The 22339-nt window shown below is 36.7% G+C and overlaps 1 protein-coding gene across 1 annotated transcript in view; it reads left to right on the top strand.

Moving 5' to 3' along the window:
- The window catches only part of TMEM131 (transmembrane protein 131), a 225112-nt gene that overhangs the window by 128424 nt on the left and 74349 nt on the right, over positions 1–22339 (top strand). The window contains exons 6-11 of the mRNA XM_073897950.1: positions 6898–7014; positions 9247–9369; positions 13605–13685; positions 15925–16075; positions 16181–16237; positions 17209–17270. Of these exons, the coding sequence (XP_073754051.1) occupies positions 6898–7014; positions 9247–9369; positions 13605–13685; positions 15925–16075; positions 16181–16237; positions 17209–17270 (591 nt within the window). The remainder of the gene's footprint in view (positions 1–6897; positions 7015–9246; positions 9370–13604; positions 13686–15924; positions 16076–16180; positions 16238–17208; positions 17271–22339) is intronic.

Raw genomic sequence — 22339 nt, 5'->3', positions numbered from 1 at the left:
CAATGGTACAAAGGTGAAATACTTAGCCACAGGTAATGTTAAGTTAAAGCTAACACACCTTGTTTGTTCTTCATTACTTTTTATACTGTTTTCTAATTTTTTATCACGCCAAATTCATCTAATTTAGAAAGTGTACAGGAAAGGGGACAAAAGGATAAATCGTAGCAAATCTGATGAATTCTTATGGGAAGATTATGTTCCTGAGCCTGCTGTTCTGTTTTGTTACATCCTTAAATGTCACTTGGAATTAGATTTTCCCTGTTATTAGAGGAAGGGGGGGGAGGGGAGGGGGAGGGGAAGAGGGGAAGGCTGAGGAGAAGGAGGGAAATACTTGTTCTATCCCAGCGTCTTCTTAAAGTACGAAAATAATGGTGGAGTCAAGTCTTGACAGATACTGAGAACTATCAAAGAGAACTTGTACTCTCATTTCTAGACTTCCCTGCCCCCCCTCAGAGGTAAATGACATCATGAAGCAAAGCCTCATCTTCCATAGGAATTAAGCAGTGAGAATGGTCATGTTTATGGTTTCTTTAAGAATTAGGATCTCAGAGATCATCTAATAAAACTGGCTCATTTTCAATTTAGGAGAAATTGAAACTTACAGAGGTTAAATGACTTGCCAAAAATCAGTTTCTTAGTGACAGAACTAGAAACGCAGGTCTCCAATGCATCACCTACTTACTCAAGGCCAGATATCCAGTTCTGGTAGTAGCAAAAGGTTATATTAAGAATTAAATGTTCCGGGCACCTGGGTGGCTCAGTTGGTTGGGCGACTGCCTTCGGCTCAGGTCATGATCCTGGAGTCCCGGGATCGAGTCCCACATCGGGCTCCCTGCTCGGCAGGGAGTCTGCTTCTCCCTCTGACCCTCTTCCCTCTCGTGCTCTCTCTCTCTCATTCTCTCTCTCTCAAATAAATAAATAAAATCTTTAAAAAAAAAAGAATTAAATGTTCCATGATCATTTTCCTTCCTCTTTGAATTTAGATGGACTTTTGAAAGATATTATTTAAATATATATGTTAAGTTCTCATAAATATTTTAAAGGAAACCAGTTTTTCTCTGGCTGGATAAATTTCCCTGTAGAGAACACAGGCCTTATGAATATCTTCATTGACGTTAGAATGGCTATCAAACAGGAATACCATACTCATTGATTCTAAAACAGTTTTCAACATTTTTATGTCTCTGAACTTGGAACACATCTTATGGTGAAGGGCATGGTACTGTCACTGTTAGCTTGCGTTGAAGTTGCGTTTTCCCCCAGAGTGACAGCACTAGTGATCTTAGCACTACAAACAAAACGTTACATTTACTGCTTGAGGTTTTTGAGGGACCACCAGTACATAATCAGATTATAAACCTGCATGAGTCCTGAGTTGTAGTTGAAATTCTAGGAGTAAATTAGTTTTCCTCCCTCAATGCAGTGCCCAGAATGAGTCATACAGATTTCTTCACTGCCCCTTCCTATGAGGTTTTTGTTATCCTCGCTCCTTGCTTTAAAATATGGAAGTTTCTGATTAGCTCTGCATTTTTTAGTGTGGTTTTTTTCCCTTTTTTTTTTCTTGGTGTGTTATAAAATTAAGTGTCTGTATTACAAGCACAGGCATCTTGGATGGGAAAAATGACATTCTTTTCTCAGATAGCCTTGAGGCTCCTCTCTGTGCCCCTAGGTGTCAGCATAATGAAGGTGGTAAGTAGGTGGCCAGCAATATGACCCCTTAGAGTTAAATTCACAACAGTGGGAAGTGTGGACAGACGGCATGTGCTCAGTGAAAATATCCATATTGTTTAACGATTTTTGTTGTCTTAAAGTAGATTTGAGTTTACTCTTCCCTACCAGTAGTTAAACCTAAACATTCAATTACTTGTCCTTGCTCCAGGAAACTGAAGACCCTTATAAAAACTGAGACCCTTACAAAAAAAGGTCCAGGCTAAAATACTGTCTTGAGTGAATGTGTGCGAATATATACATATATGTATATATTTTTATTGTATACTTTCAGTAAAATTCACCCATTTTAATGTATAGTTCTGAGTTTTGACAAATTCATAGTTATGTCATTGATAACTCAGTCAACTCAAGCCTCTGAGTGTACCCTGTTCCAGAGGTTATATAAATGGAACCATGCAGTATATAGCTTTTTGAGTCTGACTTCTTTCGTTTAGCATAATGCATTTCACGTTATCCATGTAGTTGGATGTATCTGTTCTTTGTATGACTTGATTGCTCAGTCATATTTCATTGGATGACAGTATTACAGTCTGTTTATCTATTCACCAGTTAAAGACATTTACATTCCTCCCAGTTTGGAGTTATTATAAATAAAACCACTATAAATGTTCACATATAGATTTTTGTGTGGACATAAATTTTCTTTTCCTCATTTCCCTTATATAAATACTTAGGAGTGGAATTGCTTGGTCTTACGCTAAGTATATATTTGATGGTGTCTCATAGTGACTGTACCTTTTGCATTCCCACTAGGAATGAATGTATGCTCCAGTTGTTCAGCATCTTTGTTAGTACTCAGTATTGTGAGGATGGGTTTTGTTTGCTTGTTTTTAATTATAGTCACTCAAATAGTTACAGTGTTCATTTTTATTTTAATTTATATTTATCACCGACTAACAATGGTGAACATCTTTTCAGTTACTTATTTGCCATCCACATATTTTCTTCCGTGAAATGTCTGCTCAGTTCTTTCACCTGTTTTTTAATTGGGTTGTTTTCTTAACTGAGTTCTTTAGAGTTCTTTATATATTCTCGATATAAGTCCTTACCACATATGTGATTTGCACATTTTTTTCTCCCTTTCTCCCTGTCTGCAGCTTGTCTTTTCATTCTCTTTACAGAATGTTTCCAAGGACAAGTTTTTAATTTCCATGAAGTCCATTTTATCAAGGTTTTTTTTATGGGTCATACTTTTTGGACTTGTAGCTAAGAACTCTTTGCCCAAACCAAGGTCCCAAAATTTTTCTCCAATTTTTCTTCCAGAAGTTTAATAGTTTTAGATTTTACATTTAGGTCTGTGATCCATTTTGAGTTAATGTTTGTTTATGGTATGAGCTGTGACTCAAGCTGGTTTTGTATTGCATATCAATATACAGTTCCTACACCATTGGTTGAAAAGACTATCCTTTCTCATTGAAATCCCTCTGCATTTTTGTCAAAAATCAGTTGATCTTAAGTGTGGGTCTGTTTCTTGGACTCTCCATTATGTTCTAATATGTGTCTAATAGATAGACTTTAAATTGTCTCCCCTTTCACCAATACCACACTTTCTTGTTTACTGTAGCTTTTTAATAATTCTTAGATATTGTGAGTCCTCCAGTTTTCTCTTTTTTCAAAATTGTTTTGCTTTTTTTTTTTTAAGATTTTTTTAAAAGATTTTATTTATTTGAGAAAGAGAGAGCATGAACAGCAGGGTGAGTGGGCAGAGGGAGAGGGAGAAGCAGGCTCCCCACCGAGCAGGGAACCCAGTACAGGGCTCAATCCCAGGACCTGGAGATCATGACCTGAGCCAAAGGCAGACACTTAACCAACTGAGTCACCCAGGGGCCCCTGTTTTGCTCTTTTTATTCCCTTTTCTTGCCATCTAAATTTTGGGATCAGCTTGTCAATTTCTTTTGTTTTAAATCTTGCTGAGATTTTTTTATTATGTTATTTTGAAGTACTCTTAAATGTATAAAAAAGTAAGTATAGATAGTCCTCTTGTATCCCTCACCCAGTTTTTCCTAGTGCTAACATCTTATATAATTATAGTACAGTTATCATAACAAGGAAATTAATATTGGTACAGTATTACTAAAAAACTTATATGAGGGGCACCTGGGTGGTTCAGTGGTTAAATGTCTGCCTTCGACTCGGGTGATGAGCCCAGGGTCCTCAGATGGAGCCCCGCATCTGGCTCCTTGCTCAGCAGGGAGCGTGCTTCTCCCACTCCCTCTGCCCCTCCCTCCATTCGTCAGGCTCTCTCTCTCGCTCCATCACTCTTTCACCTCTCTCAGATAAATTAATAAAATCTTAAAAAAAACTTATATGAATTTCATCAGTTTTCTTATCAGTAGTGTACTTTTTTTGCTGTAGGGTATTATCTCACGTTGCGTACAGCTTTTTCTCCTTATACTGAAATTTTTATTGCAGTTGCGTTGGATATATAAATAGGTTTGGGAAGAATTAACATCTTAACAATATTGAGTCTTCTGATCCATGAACACAGTATGTCTCCATTTTTTTTAAAGGCTTCTTTTGATTTCTTTTAACAATATTTTGTAGTTTTCATCTTACAGAATTTTCACATTAATAGATTTATACCTCAACATTTTTGTGTGTGTGATTGTGAATGATGCTTTTATAAAAATTAGAATTCTAGTGTTCGTGGCTAGTATATGGAAATACAAAAATGATCGTTATACATTGACCTTGATACCTGTGACTTGTTTAAACTCTTTTATTCTGGGAGGATTTTTGAGGATATTTTTGGAGTTCTTCCTATAGACAGCTTTGTTGTTTGTGAATAAAGACAGATTGTTCTTACTTTCTAATGTGTATGCCTTTTGTTTCTTTTTCTTGCCTCATTGCGCTGACCAATACTTCCAGTATAATGGTGATCAGCTGCCATGAGAGGACATCCTTGCCTTGTTCCATATTTCATCAGGAAAGCATTCAGTCATTCACCATGAAATATGGTAGTTCTAGGGGTTTTTAGATGCTGTTTATCAGGTTGAGGAATTTCTCTTCTGACCAATTTACTGAGATTTCTAATCATGAGTGGATATTGAATTTTGTCAACTCATTTTATGTACCTTTTGACATGACCATCTGACTTTTCTTCTTTAGTAAGTTGATAATATCAATTACATTGATTTGACTTTTGCATGTTGAACTAGAGTTGCATTGTCAAGGTAAAAACCACTTAGTCGTATGATATATTACTACTTTTTATATATTGACTGGATTTAATTTGCCAATATTGTATGTTGATTGTATGTCTACATTTATGAGGCATATTGACTTGTAGTTTTCTTTTCTCATCAAGTCTTTGGCCTTGATATCAGGGTAATGCTGAACCAATAAAACAAGGTGGGGAATGTTCTTTCCTTTCCTGTATGTTGTAAAGTACGTAAGATAGATATTAATTCATTCTTAAATAGATGGTAGAGAATTCTACCATTCTGCCAATGAAACCATCTGGGCTTGGGCTTTTCTTTGTGGGACGGTCTTAAACTACAAATTAAACTTCTTTAATGGGTGTAGGTCTGTCCTGATCATCTGTTTCATTTTGAATGAGCTTTGGCAGATTGTGTTTTTTAAAGAATGTGTCCATTTCTTGTAGTTATTAAATTTATGGTCATAGTTGTTTGTAATATTCTTTAATCATCCTTTTTATGTGTAAAAGGTATAAATTAATGTCCACATTTCAGTTTCTTATATTTTTGTCTTCCTTTTTAATCTTAGTTATTTTGTCTAGGGTTTTATGGATCTTTTTGAAGCATTATCTTTGGTTTTATTGACTTTTTGCTATTTTCTGTTTTCTGTTTTATTCCTTTCTGCTTTTGTCTGTTATTTTCTTCCTTTTGTATATTTTGGGTTTAATCTACTCTTTTTTTAGTTTCTCAGGGTAGAAACATAGATTATTGATTTGAAGCCCTTCTTCTCAAAATAAGCATGTAATACTGTACATTGCCCTCCAAGTGTTGCTTTAGCTGCAGCCAACAAATTTTGATATGTTGTGTTTTAATTTTCAGTTGATTCAGAATATTTTAATTTCCCTGTGGCTGCTTTTTTGATCGGTGGGTTATTTAGAAGTGTGTTAATTTCAAGCTACTTAGAGATTTAGCAAGTATCTTTCTGTTACTGACTTTGGTTCAAGTGTTACCTCCATGTAGTGTCTGCAGCTTCCAGTGGTTGTATACTCTCCTTTTAGCCTGCTGTCAGCTTTTAGCAGAGTATAAAAATTTTAGCTGAATGAATTTTACCCTCTTATATGGTAGCCTCATCTTCCCATTCTCTGCCATGGGTGAGCCAATACATTCCATCTCTTTGGAGGTGCTTGTCTTTCCTTAAATTTTGGGCTACTTGTTACACAAACTCTGATAGGTTCAAGAAAAGTTATGATTTCATAGATTATTCTTTTGGTTGTTGATAAGCTACAATCTGGGGAGCGTTTTAGAGTTCGAGCCATAGAGGCAGAAAGAGAGAGATTGATGACTCTGCATTGTAGGGCTTCATTGCAGACAGAACTGCAGTCAAAGTCCCTTGAAGTCTGTGGAGTAGCCCAATTGTTTTGTTGTAATAAAGTTTTATTTCGCTAACTACAGTGACATTCTCAATCTGCACATAGTAACAGGAGTGAGTTTCTGCACATAACTGCCACCCCTGCCTTCTTTCCTAATTTAAGTTGTGGGCCCATACAGTGCCTTGTGTGAATGGGTGGCGGAGGTCAAGGGGTTGAGGCCTGGGGTTATTTCTTCTTTGGAATAGTGCGAGTTGCTGCTTAGTAGTAGAGTAGTACATCTATATAAGAAGCTCAGCTTTGGCTCAACTCCTGCCTGATTATGTGATGAGGCAGCAGCCTGCATATAATTAGACACTTCATGCCAGCCTAGTGATTGTTGAATGAACGGAATCTAAGGAAACCATCTGCTGTACAGGGTTTTAGGCTGGTAATTGACAAAGCTATATGACTGTAGACATCAATATGAAGATCTTTTTTATTATTTTCCATAGCAGAATAATTTAGCTAATTTAAAGCTTAAACCGTCATGGGGGAGAAGCTAGTTCATGGAAATAATTCTAAGATGATTGTTTTAGAGAACTTCAGCTATTTAATTGTGGTCAGCATAATCAGATTTTTTAATTATTAATTTAACTTTATTTATTGCTGTTCTTTTTCAGAAAATACTTCCAGGAGGAAATACATCATTTGATGTAGTTTTTCTTGCAAGAGTAGTGGGAAATGTAGAAAATACTTTATTTATTAACACATCCAATCATGGGGTATTTACTTACCAGGTAAGAACCAGGATTAAAACTTTCATTTATTTTATAAAATATAGTCCTCATCTCCGATGTATCATATGACAGCCTATCAAGAACTCTCTTTAAAAACTCAGGGATAATAAGTGTAAGAGTTTGGACTTAGAGCATTTTTACTCACTGCTGTGTCTGTGACTATCCCTGTGCAAATCAAACCGAACAGTCTTTTAAAGCTATAGCTAAAGCATTAATGTAAGATTGGTTAGCAAAATAATAGTAAAAAATATTTTATACTAAATTTTTTTAAAATTTTACTTTGCACATTTATGAAGCATACGTGATAATAGTTTCAAGATTAAAACATACATGCCAGCTTTTCTTTAGTAAATGATTGTTTAAAATTTGTTCTTTTTATGTGTAATTATTGTTTAGGTTATTAAAGTTTGTTAATGTTTTATGAATCAAAATTTTTGTATATCAAGATTATTAAGAATTGCTTATATGGCACTATGCTACATACCTTACATGCATTTCTGCCTGTGTTATAGATACCGTTATCCTTTTTTTTTTTTTTTTTTTTAGATAAGGAAGGTGAAGTTTAGAAAGGTTAAATAATTGGTTCAAATTATGCTACTAGTAGGTTATTGAGCAGGGATTGAAACCAGTGTCTTTGTACCTACAAAGACCATCCTATTAACCACTGTGTTACGCTGCGCTTGGAACACATTGGTTTAACTCCTTACTTAGCTAATGTCTTACTTGACAGTTTTTATGATTTTGTTTTCAACATTCTTCTCCAGGACCCAGAACATAACCATGTATCTTGAAAATTGGTGTCAGAGTAAACTGATTAGTCAGGCACTTGTGTTTATGTATGGTAAATAAGCCTTTAGTGGTTGTTTAGTAGGCATCCTGCACAGATGAGTAACTTTGAAGTACTGTATAGATGACACTCATTTAACAAGCACCTGTTGAGTAAGTGAAGACCCTCATAAGAATATTAAGACCTTTGCTCCACAGAGGCACCCCCAATTGCCTAGGTGGTTGTGGCCAAGCTCGACTACTTGAGGGTAGTCCATTCTCAAGGAGAGCCTCAGTGACCAGCTGTCTTTCTTCACCTCTCCACATCTAGTCTTTCACAAAGTCCCCCTCCTAAATATATCCTGAGTCTGTCTACTTCTCTCTTCACTGCCACTGCTCTCTTCTAAGCCACTACTGCCTCTTGCTGGATGACACAGTAGCCTCCAACAGGCCCTCCGTACCTCCCTCCCCAGGCCCTACCATAGGCCATCATTCACTGTAGTCAGAGTGACCTTCTGTGAACATAAACCGCATCTAGTCAACTTGCCCTTGGAAATCCTAATGTTGTCCCATTGCTCTTAGAGCAAAATGTAAACTTCTGACTAAGGCCAGCAGGGCTCTGAGGTTCTGACTCCCATATAGCCCTCCTACCTCATCCCATTTGACCCTGCTTCTTACCTTATTCCTGGTCTTCAAACAAGTCAGCCTCTTTCCTGCCTCATGCCCTTTGTATACTTCTCCTCGTCTGAATACACACTCATTACTGGATTTTTCTCATCTTGCTGGTGACATCAGCTCACATCACTTCCCCAGAGAAGATTGCCCTGACCATGCTCTCTAAGAGAGCATTCCCAGCCTCACCCTATTCAGTTATTCTATATTACATGACCTGTTTTTTACAACTTCTTTATTGTTCTCTAGTCTGTCCCTCATACTAGAATATAAGCTTTATGACAGCAGGCATATTACCTTTCTTATTCACTATTAAATCATTCACTATGTATGTATTTGTGCCTAGCACATCATAGGCACTTAATAAATATTTCTCATTTGAATGACTGGCTCACCCTGTTTACTCAGTCAACAAAGGGCCTTGCCTTCCCCTGTGGGTATTACCTGGAGCTGGGCTTGATATTTGAGAAATTGCTTGGGCCCTAGCCTTCCTTGGAGTAAGGAAATCTTTTGATTCCCTATTTTCTTCTTTTGTCTATTCTATGAGCTCATGAAGGACTGCTATAATTTTAATTTCCAATATATTGTAGAAATAATTCCGAATACGCATACATATGTAGTAAATCAAATAGGTAGCCAAATCAAGCACAGAAATTACATGTGTGATCTTTTTAAATGGTTAAGATTTTTCCATCTAAGTAGACTTGCTAGTTTTCCCTAGATCAATCAGTTATAACTATAAAAATGTTAGTTATGAAAGCAACTCAAAGTGCATTTTTTTCATCTTTGAAATAGGTATTTGGTGTTGGGGTCCCAAACCCATATCGACTGAGGCCATTCCTTGGGGCCAGAGTCCCTGTGAACAGCAGTTTCTCACCTATTATAAATATACACAATCCTCACAGTGAGCCTTTACAGGTGAGTTTATGATGATGATTTTGAATGAGTTTCATTTTGGCGAAAATTAATGCTTAGCATGAAATCTCAGTTTGTTGGGGTTTTCAAGACTACTTAAAATAATGGGGTTTTATGGATGTATCAGAGTAGGGTATTGTCTTGGTGCGGCTTGCTGTGGGGGGGGATTTTGGGTTACAGTAGTCCAGGTATTGAATTTTTGGAACCACTTCTAAAGCTGTGGTTTCTCTGGTATTAGAGTTGCATAGCTCTGCCTTTAACTTAAGAGTTTTCAGCCACACAAGGCCACTGCTTTTCTAGCATAACGTAAATTTTTTAAAACACAGTTCATACTTATTTTTTGGTAATAATAAGTTTTTGGTGATGGCAGCCTAGAAATTAAAGTCCAAGGGAGGGGTAATATAGAATCCTGGTTAAAAGCAGACTTTTTTTTTTTTTAAGTCCAGCTCCTGATCTTATTCAGTCTGTTAGTACTGACTGTTTTCAAGTTTGAAATCTCCTCACTAGTTCCTTGTCTCTTGCACAGTGGGAGTGGCTAATGTTGCTCCTTCATGTACTTCCTAAAATCCCCACCCTATATTCCCAGTGACTTCCAACTATGTGACATTTGCTACCACTGTAGCTTCTCATTGTGTCATCTGGTTGGAAGGAGATGTGGATACTTTCCGCAATAGTCCATAATATCCACAGCCAGAGTTCTTTACCACCAGGCCCTAACAGTAGCTTGAACATGACCAGTGGAGGGAAAACACGACATGTTGTGGTAAACTGCAGAGCTTTCACCACCAAAATGGTTCTTGTCATCCCAGAACTCCCTGGTAGAAATGTTCATAAACAGAGAAAGTGAGGAAGAGTATAGTGAGATTTTTAGAGCATGAATTGTGAAATTATATGCTAAATTAGCAAGAAATGGATTTCTCCCCGACAACTTGGCTAACATTCGGTGAGCATGGCTACTAATAAGAATATTCTACCCAAATTTTAATTATTTTTAGCTAGATCTCTTCATTACAAAAGAAGAAAATGCTTTTCTGTCCTGTTTTTACAAGTGAAAAGTGTTTCCTCTTCATCATCAATTGAGCATTTATATCCTTTTGGCTAACTTTAGGTAATGGTGTATTTTCCCTGATCTGACTAATTCTTATGACAGATTATACAGAAATCTCATAAATTCCTGCTGCTTTCTTTCCTTGACTCTTTCCAGTCAACTGATTTTTGCTGTTGTTGTTAATCTAGGCTTTTTCCAATTATTACATTTTAATGAATATACACCACACTGGACTTTTTATCAGCATACAGGAGAGCAAATGGAAAAACCAAAGCTGCCCTCTTCGAACCAGTATAGATTATTTATCTGGGAGGCACTCTTAACCTGATGGTTCTATGTTATACTGTGTCACTAGTCTTATCCTTAATTTTAAGAAAGTACTGTAAATAAGTTGCATCGATTTGTTTATTATGTATAAAACACAACATGAGTATGTTTTCACTGAAAAAAAAATGTTAACAATTCAAACATGTGAAGCAAAAGTCCTCTTGAATTTCTACTTTTTAATCCAGTGCTATCCAATAGAACTTTCTTTGATGATGTATCTGTATCTGCTCAGTCCAGTACAGCAGCCACCAGCCACATGTGGCTAATGAGCAGTTGAATTTATGGCTAGGGTGGCTGAGAAACTGAACATTTCATTTTAATTATTTTAAATTTAAATAACCACGTATAGTTGATAACTGTTGTATTAGCACAGCTCTAGTCCCAAACCCCTCCTCATATATACTGTCCTGTCAGATCTTGGTGTGTCTTGTCTCCCTTTTCAGTGCATTTGCATGTTTACATGTGGACACACAAAAATAAATTCTTTATGCAAATTTTTTTACATAAATTATATTCTCTATATATTTTTGGCTTTTTTTCTATACGTTGTTAAATTAGAATAAATAACACTGGACTTAAAATCAGGAATATGTCGCGTTCCTAGTTTTAATGTGATCTTTCCTTTGTATTTTATAATGGAGTCATTTTCTGTCCCCGTTTTCCTTATTTCTTTCCCTATAATCAGTAGTCTACCTTTTAATCTTCTGTTTCCACACATCATTATGCTTATTTCCTTAATGCCTTGGAAGATTAAACAAAATCATATACGATGTCTTCTGGTTTTTCAGAAAAGGTTCTGTAGTTATTTCATCAGTTAAGGTGGTATCACTAGTAATACAGCTGGGACTATAGGGGAACACTAATAAATCAGAAGGCAGGTAATAATAGAGAAAACCTTAGCTCGTTAGTCTTTGCCACATGTGTTACTTTAACAACAACATACACCAAAAACCTTTTAAGTTTATACTAAAGTATTGCTGTTTTTCTTGCTTTGTCTATTTTTTATGTACCCCTGGAAGGACTTACGTGATAAAATAAGTAAAGGTCTTCCACCCATTCTTTTACTTCACCCCAAATTTGTATTTAATTAAGTATATTCTTGGGGTGCCTAGGTGGCTCAGTCAGTTAAGCAGCGGACTCTTGATTTCGGCTCAGGTCACAATCTCAGGGTCGTGGGACCAAGCCCCGCGGTGGGCTCAGCGTGAAGTCTGCTTGTCCCTCTCCCTCCAGTCCTTCCCCCACTCACGTATGTGCGCTGTCTCTCTCTATCCCTAGCTCTGTCTCTAAAATAAATAAATAAAATCTTTTTTAAAAAATTATTAAAAATAAAAAATTTTTATTTTTTTTTTAAAGATTTATTTATTTATTTTTTTTGAGAGAGAACAAGAGCAGGGAGGGTCAGAGGGAGAAGCAGACTAGCTGCCGAGCAGGGAGCCCCAATGCGGGACTCGATCCCGGGACTCCAGGATCATGACCTGAGCCGAAGGCAGTTGCTTAACCAACTGAGCCACCCAGGCGCCCTTCTTTCTTTTTAAGAGATAGGGTTACCTGCCCTTAAAGGAAAGTCTCCTGCCATATGACCCATTCTATCCCTAGGTATTTACCAAAGAGCAAAGAAAGCAGATGTTCACACAAAGACTTATACAAATGCAGTTTTCATAGTAGCTTTATCTGTAATGACCAAAAACTGGAAGCAACCCAAATGTCCATCACTAGGTGAATGGATCAAAAATTGTGACATAGCCATAAAATTAAAAAGAAATGAACTATTAATACATAAACAACGTGATGAATCTCAAAGTAATTACACTGAGTAAAAGCAACCAGGAAGAAGAGTGCATACTGTATGATTCCATTTATATAAAGCTCTTTTTTTTTTTAAAGACTTTATTTATTTGACAGAGTCAGAGCGAGAAAGGGAACACAATCAGGGGGAGTGGGAGAGGGAGAAGCAGGGTTCCTGCTGAGCAGGGAGCCCAATGCAGGGCTTGATCCCAGGACCCTGGGATCATGACCTGAGCCGAAGGCAGACGCTTAACGACTGAGCCACCCAGGCGCCCCATTTATATAAAGCTCTAGAAATTACAGACTAATCTTGAGTGGCCAGGCGCAGCTCATTGGTTGCCTCAGGGGTGTGAGGGGGTAGAGAGTGACAGATTGCAAAGGGCATGAAGAAAATTTAGAGATAATGGGTATATTTAATGTCTTAATTGCAGTGGTAGCTTCACGCCTGTATATGTATGTCAAGAATTTATCAAGTTGTGTACTTGAAATAGGGGTAGTTTATTGTAGATCAGTTATATCTCAGCAAAATCATGAATGTAGGTACAAGCCACAGAGGTATTATTAACAGTTCTTGTGATTTTTGCTACCAAGAGAAACCAAATACTGTCATACTGCATTAAAAATGTTACATATATCCCAGAATGACACATTCTTCACTATTTCACAGTTATAGTAGTTGTTAGATCTGCTGCTAAATCTTGTTATAAATGTGTGACTAAAGAAGCACTGTGTTACTATAAGAAGTACAAAAATTGTACTTCTATAAACTGGTTTTCCTTTGGAAAAAATAAAAGGTGTTCTATGGGTAGATTTTCTTTAATCCAGTGTCTGATATAATTACACTGTTTCTAAGTTTAATATTTGAAAATTACCTTGTTTTAGTTAAAAATAACCACCATTGGTCACACATATGAAGCACTGACTCCAGTGATAAGACACGATACTTTACTTTTATATCTGCACATGTTTTTAAATTTTTCTAAGACACGTGGTTGTCAGACTTATTTCTGTTTAACAGCAAATCACTTGCATTGAGAATATGGTTTCGAACTTAACCATCATGTGCTCTTTGTCACAGGTTGTAGAAATGTACTCTAGTGGAGGAGATCTTCACCTAGAACTTCCAACGGGCCAACAAGGAGGCACCAGAAAACTGTGGGTGAGTGCTGGCATATTTTTCTCTCATGTGTGGTCACTTGGAACCAGTTATGTTCCTAAATACACCAGAAATTATACACCACATTTATCAGCTGTGTAAATGTGGGTGACTTTCCCTTAATTATATCTTAATTTTAAATTTACATCAGATATATATGAAAATTGGATGATACATGGAGAGAAAAGTATAAGTAGTAATTTTTGGAAAGAGCAGTGAACAAAATCGGTGGGAGATTTGACCCACTGTGTGGAAAGGAAAAGGTTTCAACTATTCTTTCACAAAATTATATTGGTAAAGTTGTCTCTGAATCTAATCATTTATAACGTGCTTTATACTAAGATTAAAAAAGAAAAAACAAACCCTGTGGGAAGGATCCATTATATGTTTGAGGTAGAGAAGTGACTTTCCAGACTTACTGTTGATAGAGATGACGTTTTCAGAGGGAACGTAGTCAAGCCCTCGTGACAGCTTAGAAAATTATAAATTCTTAGGTGATCTACATCCACCTTTAATATTGTTGAATATTTAACACCACTTTGTGTCAGTGCTTAGAGAACCACTTTTTCTTAGAGAATACTGGCAAATATTAGCCAGATCAGTGAATATGTAGCAACTACCTTATTTGTAAAGTTCCCTGCCATACGAGGGTTTTTCTCTAATTGTTATCTACCATGCCTTAATCAAAGAGGGGAAAGGCATAGTAAGTGTCCTTCTTGTACCAAGGGCACTCAGATCGCTCCTCATCCATAATTGAACAGACTTGACTGCTATGAATAAGTTCTGAATATCAAATTTATTTATTAATTGCTCTCTTAAACACACATAGCCTCTTGTTCTGTCTTCTGACCAGTCTCGGCCAAGGAAGGGACACAGAAGGGACATTTTTAGGATGTTGACTTGAGCAATTAGAAACAAATTTGTCAGGGATTTGGTTAACTCGTCAGATATAGGAACAGAATGGCAGGTAGAAATACGTAATGGATGGTTCATTTATATCCTTTCACAAAAAATATTTTATCTTGAAATTATGTTACTGTTTGAAAAGCCTTTGCGAGAAATAGTATATAAAACAATGCTTCAGAGAATTAACTATAAGCTATTCAATTTGTATTTTAATTCTAGATAGAAGAACTAAGAATTTACTGTGAAATATAATTGGTATCTAATAAACATAAGAGAATTCAGATTTCTAATTAGTTAAGAACTATAACCAATGGTAGCAGAGATGGCATAATGTTTTAATACTCCCAGTGGCTACAAGGAAAGTTATTCTTATTCCTACATACGTGGAGTAAGAAAAAAATCAGTTGGCCTTGACCTCACCCTCAGCCCATTTACAGTGTACATAAGAAAAGCCCAGAGACTAAGTCAGCTCCCTAGAGATGGGGAAGTGGATGGTGCATCTCTAGTGGACCCAGGAGGGTTCCAAACACTTCTTTCCTACTTTGAGCCTAAAAAGTTTAAAAGAATAAAAGTAAGTGAAGACCAGTAAATTCTGTATCACAGGGATCTCCTCAAATATGCCAAAAGGTGTGTGCAGAAAAATTCTGATGGTCCCAAGGAGGCCAGATTTTGTAAAACCAGGAAAGAATTACATCTCAAAAAAAAAAAATTTTTTTTTCCCCCATTGAATCTTCCTTCTAGTGTATATTTGAGTGTTCTCTCATTACAGGCCTGAAAATGTTTGCGATCTTACTTGCTAAGAGCCTTACAGAAAGCAGTTGGTGAACTGTAGATTTGCCTGGGAAGTTTTGTTGTGTTCGGTTTTAAATGAGAGGACAGACAGGTCTAAGCTCTCTAGGTTAAAGAGATTCCTATAGACTTCGGGAAAAGCATTTCCCTCCAATGGTGATATGGCTGTTTGTTAAGAGAATGTTAGGACTGAATTATATGCCCAAGCATCACGCTAAAGAGTAAATGACTTTATAGATTAATTCTGTCTTTTAATGATAACTTTGCAACTGACAGTTTGTTTTCAGATAATTTTATTTCTTTCATTTGCTCAATATTACATACCATGCTTCATCAATTCTAAGTTGCACTTTTTTTTACATTTAATGTTCTTCAGAATTGGAGTGTGTTACAATCTGTGGAATATATTTAAGTGGCAATGTATTTTTTTTCTTAGTAGATATATAAAATATTGCATCTTTCAGTCATTGTCATCTTATTCATTAAACTATGGTGGTTTTGCAACATGACAAAAGCTGTGCTACATTATGGTCTATTAACTTGTCAGGAGATTCCTCCTTATGAAACCAAGGGAGTGATGAGAGCCAGCTTTTCATCCAGAGAAGCAGATAATCACACAGCCTTCATCAGAATAAAGACGAATGCTTCAGACAGCACAGAGTTTATCATTCTTCCTGTCGAGGTAGAAGTTACAACAGGTTAGTAGAAAATTGAAGGAGCTGCAAATGTATGTTTGTTTGGTTTTCAATACATCTTACTCTGGGCAAAGTAATATCTAATGGTTTACTTTTCTCTTTTCCAAGCCCCTGGAATTTATTCCTCAACCGAAATGTTAGATTTTGGTACACTACGAACACAAGGTAAAGAAAAGAGACAGTATTTTTCTAAGTCTTAAAAAAAAAACAAAAAAACTCTGTTCAGTGCTGAATGGCTGGCTCTACTTTAACTCCTTGGTAACTCAGCTTTGAAAGTTACCTTTTGGTAGGTTACATGATCTCGTAGAAACCTACTGTTGGGAACTCAGAGCCCTCACGAGTTCATACCCCATTCTTCTGAGGGACGCCATTGCTTACCAGGTGGGAAAGCAAGGTCATGAGATAAGTGAAGTCTTCTAAACAGAAGACTGAGGAAGAAGGCATAATTTCTGAGTTTTTGAATCTAGTTTGTCACATATTCAGTTATGCTGAATCTTTTTTTAATAGTAAAATAAAGGAAATAAAAAGCTTTATTTCTGGATTCTTAGTAATGGATTATTCTGTTATATTATTAATTTTAATATTTTATTATTATTAATATTATTAATTATTCAGTTATAACGTTAGACTTTGTCCCAGATGGTCAAAGAAAGTATTCGAATTCTAAAACTGAGATCACTCAAGTTAAAGGATTTATTAAGGAAAAAATAGAAATACTTATAATGTGGGATTTCTGTGGGCCATGTGTAATTAGAATTTGGTTGTTTAGGATTGAAGACCCCTTTTTGAAAATTAGATTTGGTTTTAATGTGATAATTTCACATTGCACATTATTAATTTGCTTCCTTATGCTTTGCTGGAAAACGAAAGATTAGTAATGTCTAATTCAACTAAAAAATTATGTTTTGTTTTTCTGGTTATTTAGGAGGGGGCAGTTCTTGTAATACACAGTATCCTTATGAGTAAGGTGACTGCTATCTATGAGTTAAGTAGAATCACATTCTTTTTATTAATGTGATTGTAGTTCTTTTTCACATTCTAGAATAGATTCAATCTGGTATCTAATAAGGTAAAAATTATAGTTTGCTGTAAAGCACACCTGTTAAAGAAATATTTCTTTTCTTCAATTTTAATAGATCTACCAAAAGTTTTAAACCTTCATTTACTAAATTCCGGAACAAAAGATGTACCAATAACAGTAAGTTTTTACCTCTTTTCTCCTAATTTATATATTCTTTGTTTTTAAACTTATGACAAACTTAAAAATAATTAAACCTCTAAAGGATTCTGTTTTATGGTGGCCTAGTGACACTTGGGTTCAAAGTGTGATGTGAGAAACCTATTCTGCCTCTAACCACTAGATTTTGAAGATTAGAAGGAAAGTACATGATCTTCCCCAAGCTAAGTCTGAACCAAAGTCCCTGAGGTTCTTCTTTAGGCAGAGTCATATAAGAGGCGTGTGGATTCTGGTAAATCCTAGGATGTGTGCCATGTGCAAAGAAAAACGGATTATAAGGATTCCATCAGGTTTAGTTGTTAGACATAAGGCATGGGTAAGTAAAAAGAGGGGGGGAAAAGGGTTCAGATGATTTGGGAAGAGAAATAATAATAAAGCACAGAGACATGGTAGGTAACATGAGAATGCTGTTAATATTTGTCCAAGGTACCCTTCTAACTGGCACCTACTACAGCATAGTAGATAGCAGACTACAAACCAGGGTCCTCTCTTCCCCTCACACATGCACATAGAACAAGTGACTGTAGGCCTTACAGTATAATTGGGGAGCCATTACACAATTTTATGGGTAAAAAAGAAAGATACCCAAATTTTGCTTTGGCCCACAACCTTACCTCCTAGTGAAGACCCCAAGATACATATATAGGGAATAATGGAAAAAGAAAGCAGTACATTTTTATTATAGCCTGTGCTAATGTCAGAAGCCTAAATTCAGAGAACTCTGATAAAATGAGATACATCAAATGGGCATGAGACTTAAGGGACCTTTGTCCATCCATGGCCAAACCCAGAATGTATAGCCAGCTGGTGGAGTAGACCAAAGAGAGGAGAGCTTACAAACCGTAAATGAGGGAGCGAGAGACGGCCATCCCAGGCAACCGTATTTTTTTTAAAGATTTTATTTATTTATTTGACAGAGACACAGTGAGAGAGGGAACACAAGCAGGGGGAGTGGGAGAGGGAGAAGCAGGCTTCCCGTGGAGCAGGGAGCCCGATGCGGGGCTCAATCCCAGGACCCTGGGATCATGACCTGAGCCGAAGGCAGATGCTTAACGACTGAGCCACCCAGGCGCCCCTGGGCAACCATATTTTAATGCACAGTAACTGTGCTCACTGATCATAGTCCAGGCAGTGTCCTGCTGTCTGACCTAGTATTTCTTCCTGCTAAGTAGAAGAACTAGGGGAATGGGGTCTGGTAGAGAGCTTCCCCCACTCTACAGTGGGCTGAAACTGCCCCACTTGGAGTTCCTGCCTGTCCACTGTTTGGCAAGCTGAGAGAGACCTGTGAAGCAGTTGTCTGGGTCTGCTGTGATTCATACCTGTCCTCCTCGGGGGTCCTCAAGAGACCCTGCCACAGATGACAAGGAACAGCTTTTTTTGACCATTGAAACAAAACACAAAAGCCTGAGCAACAGCATTATATCTCATTTTTGTTATTTTTCTTCTTAAATAGCAACTTTAGTGCATATATTTTTATATGCTTGCTTTTAAAAATATATTCTTTTTTTTTGATTCAGTGACTTTCTTGATTTTTTTAATTCAGTTTTTGGGTGAAAAGATTGTCATCAAAGTCCCTGTGGAATGAAACTATCAGCACATTCTCCAGTGATGACCTTTTACATAAGAAAATATTACAGGGGCACCTGGGTGGCTCAGTCCATTAAGCGTCTGCCTTCAGCTCAGGTCACGATCCCAGGGTTCTGGGATCGAGCCCCGCATCGGGGTCCCTGCTCAGCTGAGAGCCTGCTTCTCCCTCTCCCTCTGCTGCTCCCCCTGCTTGTGCTCCCTCTCTCTCTCTCCCTGTCAAATAAATAAATAAAATCTTTTAAAAAAAAGAAAATATTACAGTGAATGTTTCTGTTGTATGATTTCTTTGTCATTCCTATTTATAGCAAGAATTAAGTACATTTTCCTGAATACATAATGCTGATTGTTATATATTGAGGGGTTAGGGACTGGTTTTGTCTAACTATACTGACATTTTCACAAGTCTATGGAAAAATGAGCAAAATAAGAACAGTAATGTTTATATGAACACCCTTCTGGACAAGGACTGTTCTGTAATGATACACTTTTTTCTTTGTTTGACGTTAAGATATCTGTTGTCCTATAAAGGTGGTAGATAGCTGTGGTGTCGTCGTTGTTTTCCAGTAGAATGAGTTGGGAAGTATTCTCTCCTCTTCTGTTTTTGGGAAGAGTTTGTGAAGGACTGGTGTTAAATTCCTCTTAAATGTTTGGTAGAATTCAATGAAGTCCTCTGGGCCTGGGCTTCTCTTTGTAGGAAGTTTTAAAATTCGGTCTCTTTAGGCTTATTCAGATTTTCTATTTCTTCTTGCCTCACTTTCAGTGGCTTATATCTTCCTAGAGATTTTGCCATTGTGTCTCAAGTTTCTAATTGGTTGGTATACCAGTGTTCATAGTATTCCCTTATGATTCTTTTGTCCCTGTGAAGTAGGTAGTAACATCCCATTTTTCATTCTTGATTTTAGTAATTTAGTCTTCTCAATAGTATTTAAAAAGTAGTTTTGGTCAGTGTAGGAAAAGGTTTGTCACTTTTCTTGATCCTTTGAAAGAGGAGCACCTGGGTGGCTCAGTCAGTTAAGCGTCTGCCTTCGACTCAGGTCATGATCCTGGGATCCTGGGATCAAGTCCTGCATCCGGCTTCCTGCTCAGCAGGGAGTCTGCTTCTCCCTCTGCCCGCCGCTCCCCCTGCTTGTGTTCTTTCTCTCCCTGACAAATAAATAAATAAAATCTTTTTTTAATGTCTTTTTCAATAAACATTTTCTTTAAAAATGAAATTATCAATTAATTGTAAGAATATGAATGAAAAAATACCATAGTATTCAATTCAGTTATAACAGAGAAGGGAAGAGGCTAATGTTCCTCCTTTCTCTTAGGGAGTTTTAGGATACATTATAAGTCAACATTTTTGTTCTTACTATGGCTCAGGCACTATGCTAGGTTCTTTACGTGGATTACCTTATTTAACACAAAAGTCCTATAACATACACAGGTTCTAGTTTTCCAAAGAAGGAAAATGAATCAGAGCTTTTTTTTTTAAAGCAACTTTTCCAACCATAAAATCTCAAAAGTTACTTGAAAGTATGTTAGTATATAATGACACCCATCAAGTATTTACAGATATATCACTTTAATTTCACATTCGGTATTTCTACTAAAAATCTATTGATGTATAATATCTGTCTGTATATCTGCATCGGTAGCTACCTGTGTAGTATTTTTTCGAATATCCAGAGCCTAAACTCTGCCAGTGTTTTGGTAGTTTTGTCTTACTTCCTCATTCATTCTTCCTTATTCACCCAGTAAATATTTAATGAGCGTCAACTATATGCCAGCTTCTGTGCTAGGTACTGAGAACACAGCAGTAAATCAGACAACCAAGGTTTCCGCCCCTATTGAACTCACTTTTTAGCTGGGAGACTGATGACAAGTATACAACATAATTGTAAATCGAACCAAGTTCTAACAAAAAAAGAAACAGAATGGCATATAAGTGGGGGGAGGGAGGTGGTTTAGATAGGGTTGTCTCTGAGGAGCTGACATTTGAGGTAAAAACTAAAGAGTAAGAAGTTGGCACCCGTAAGAGAAGCTGGCAGACAAACATTCCCATCAAAGGGAACAGCAAGTGCAAAAGCCTGAGGCAGGAACAGCTTTGGATGTCGTGGGAAACGGAAGGGTTGAATGTAAAAAGGTGAGGGCTGGAGAGTTAATCATGGCTTTCTGGGCTTTGATTATTTTAAGTGCAACAGCAAATCACAGAATTTTAAGCAAGGGAGTGACATCTGATTTATGTGTTGTAAAGGTGGAGAATGCACTGCAGAGTTAGTAATTTGTTGCACTGGTCCACTTGAGATGATGTTAGCTTAGACTTCTTACTTATCAGCCAGGGGACAAGCCCATCTACCATGCAAACTGAGTTTCCAGAGAGCTTCCTAAGGTTTTTTCCTCTGTTTTTCTGCATAATATGCCAGACATAGAGACTGACACATTTTTAAGTGTCCTTACCTCTGGATGAGCTCTGTCCATTTTGCAAATATATAACATCTTAGGATGAGCTAGGCATTACCAGAAGCTGGAGGGTTTTTTAATTCCCCTTCAAGGAATTCAGAGTCTCTTCATCTTTCTAGATATGGGACTCCTGAAGCAAATGTCTCAAAATAAAAATTTCTTACCTGCAAGTGGTCAAGATGCCCAGGTTCAAGCCTACCTGACATTGATTGTCTATAATGCAACTCTGAGAATATGATTTTCCTCAACACTTAAGAAACATTAGTGTGGTATAAATGATGGAATGAATTTGCTTGTGATATCTTAAGAGAAACATTTGCATAAAGTTTCCTTACTGATAATGAATAAGAAACACAGATATGTTTGTCAGTTGTACCACTGTCAACTTGATAAGAGCTTTAGTGAACTTGTGTACCTGTTGTTAAAAATACAATTGTTACATTCTGGAAGGTTATTTTCCTTACTTGCTCAAATGTATTTGTAAGTAGTTTTAGAGTGTCCTGGGCCTTTGAATCTCACTTGAGAGTTACTGAGCTTTAGTTGGGTATGAATATCGTGAGAAAAGGCTAGAATTGTATTTAGAACATGTGCAAGCTGCCTTTCCTGGGAATCTTGCCATATTTTTGCCACTTCTCAATTATCTTTAGTAAGCAACAGTTAGTAACTGATACTAAAACAGATTGTTAGTGTAAATATGCTTAATACAAGTTAATGATTATGTATTATTTTTCCTTTAAAGCCACCAGAATGAGTCAACTATTTAAGTGTTTTGTTTGTTTGGCTTCGTTTTTCTTTCCTTGGAAAATAGATTTTAACTGATTTAGGGTTGGGTTTTTTTAATGATAAGTGAATAATTCAGATCATTCGTATAAAACATAAGTCAATTGAATATTTGCTTACTATTGGTGTAATATATATATATAAGGGTAATAATACTGAATATAAAAATTTTCCTCTGGTAAGGAAAATCTTAAAGTAATATGTTTCATGAAAGAAAAACA

Source organism: Callorhinus ursinus, unplaced genomic scaffold (assembly GCF_003265705.2).
Source record: "Callorhinus ursinus isolate GAN/ISIS: 27379988/994484 unplaced genomic scaffold, GSC_fseal_2.0 scaffold10, whole genome shotgun sequence".
NCBI classification, from domain to species: Eukaryota; Metazoa; Chordata; class Mammalia; order Carnivora; family Otariidae; genus Callorhinus; species Callorhinus ursinus.
The sequence above is the reverse complement of the archived record's forward strand: the minus strand, read 5'-3'. Positions and strand labels throughout refer to the sequence as shown.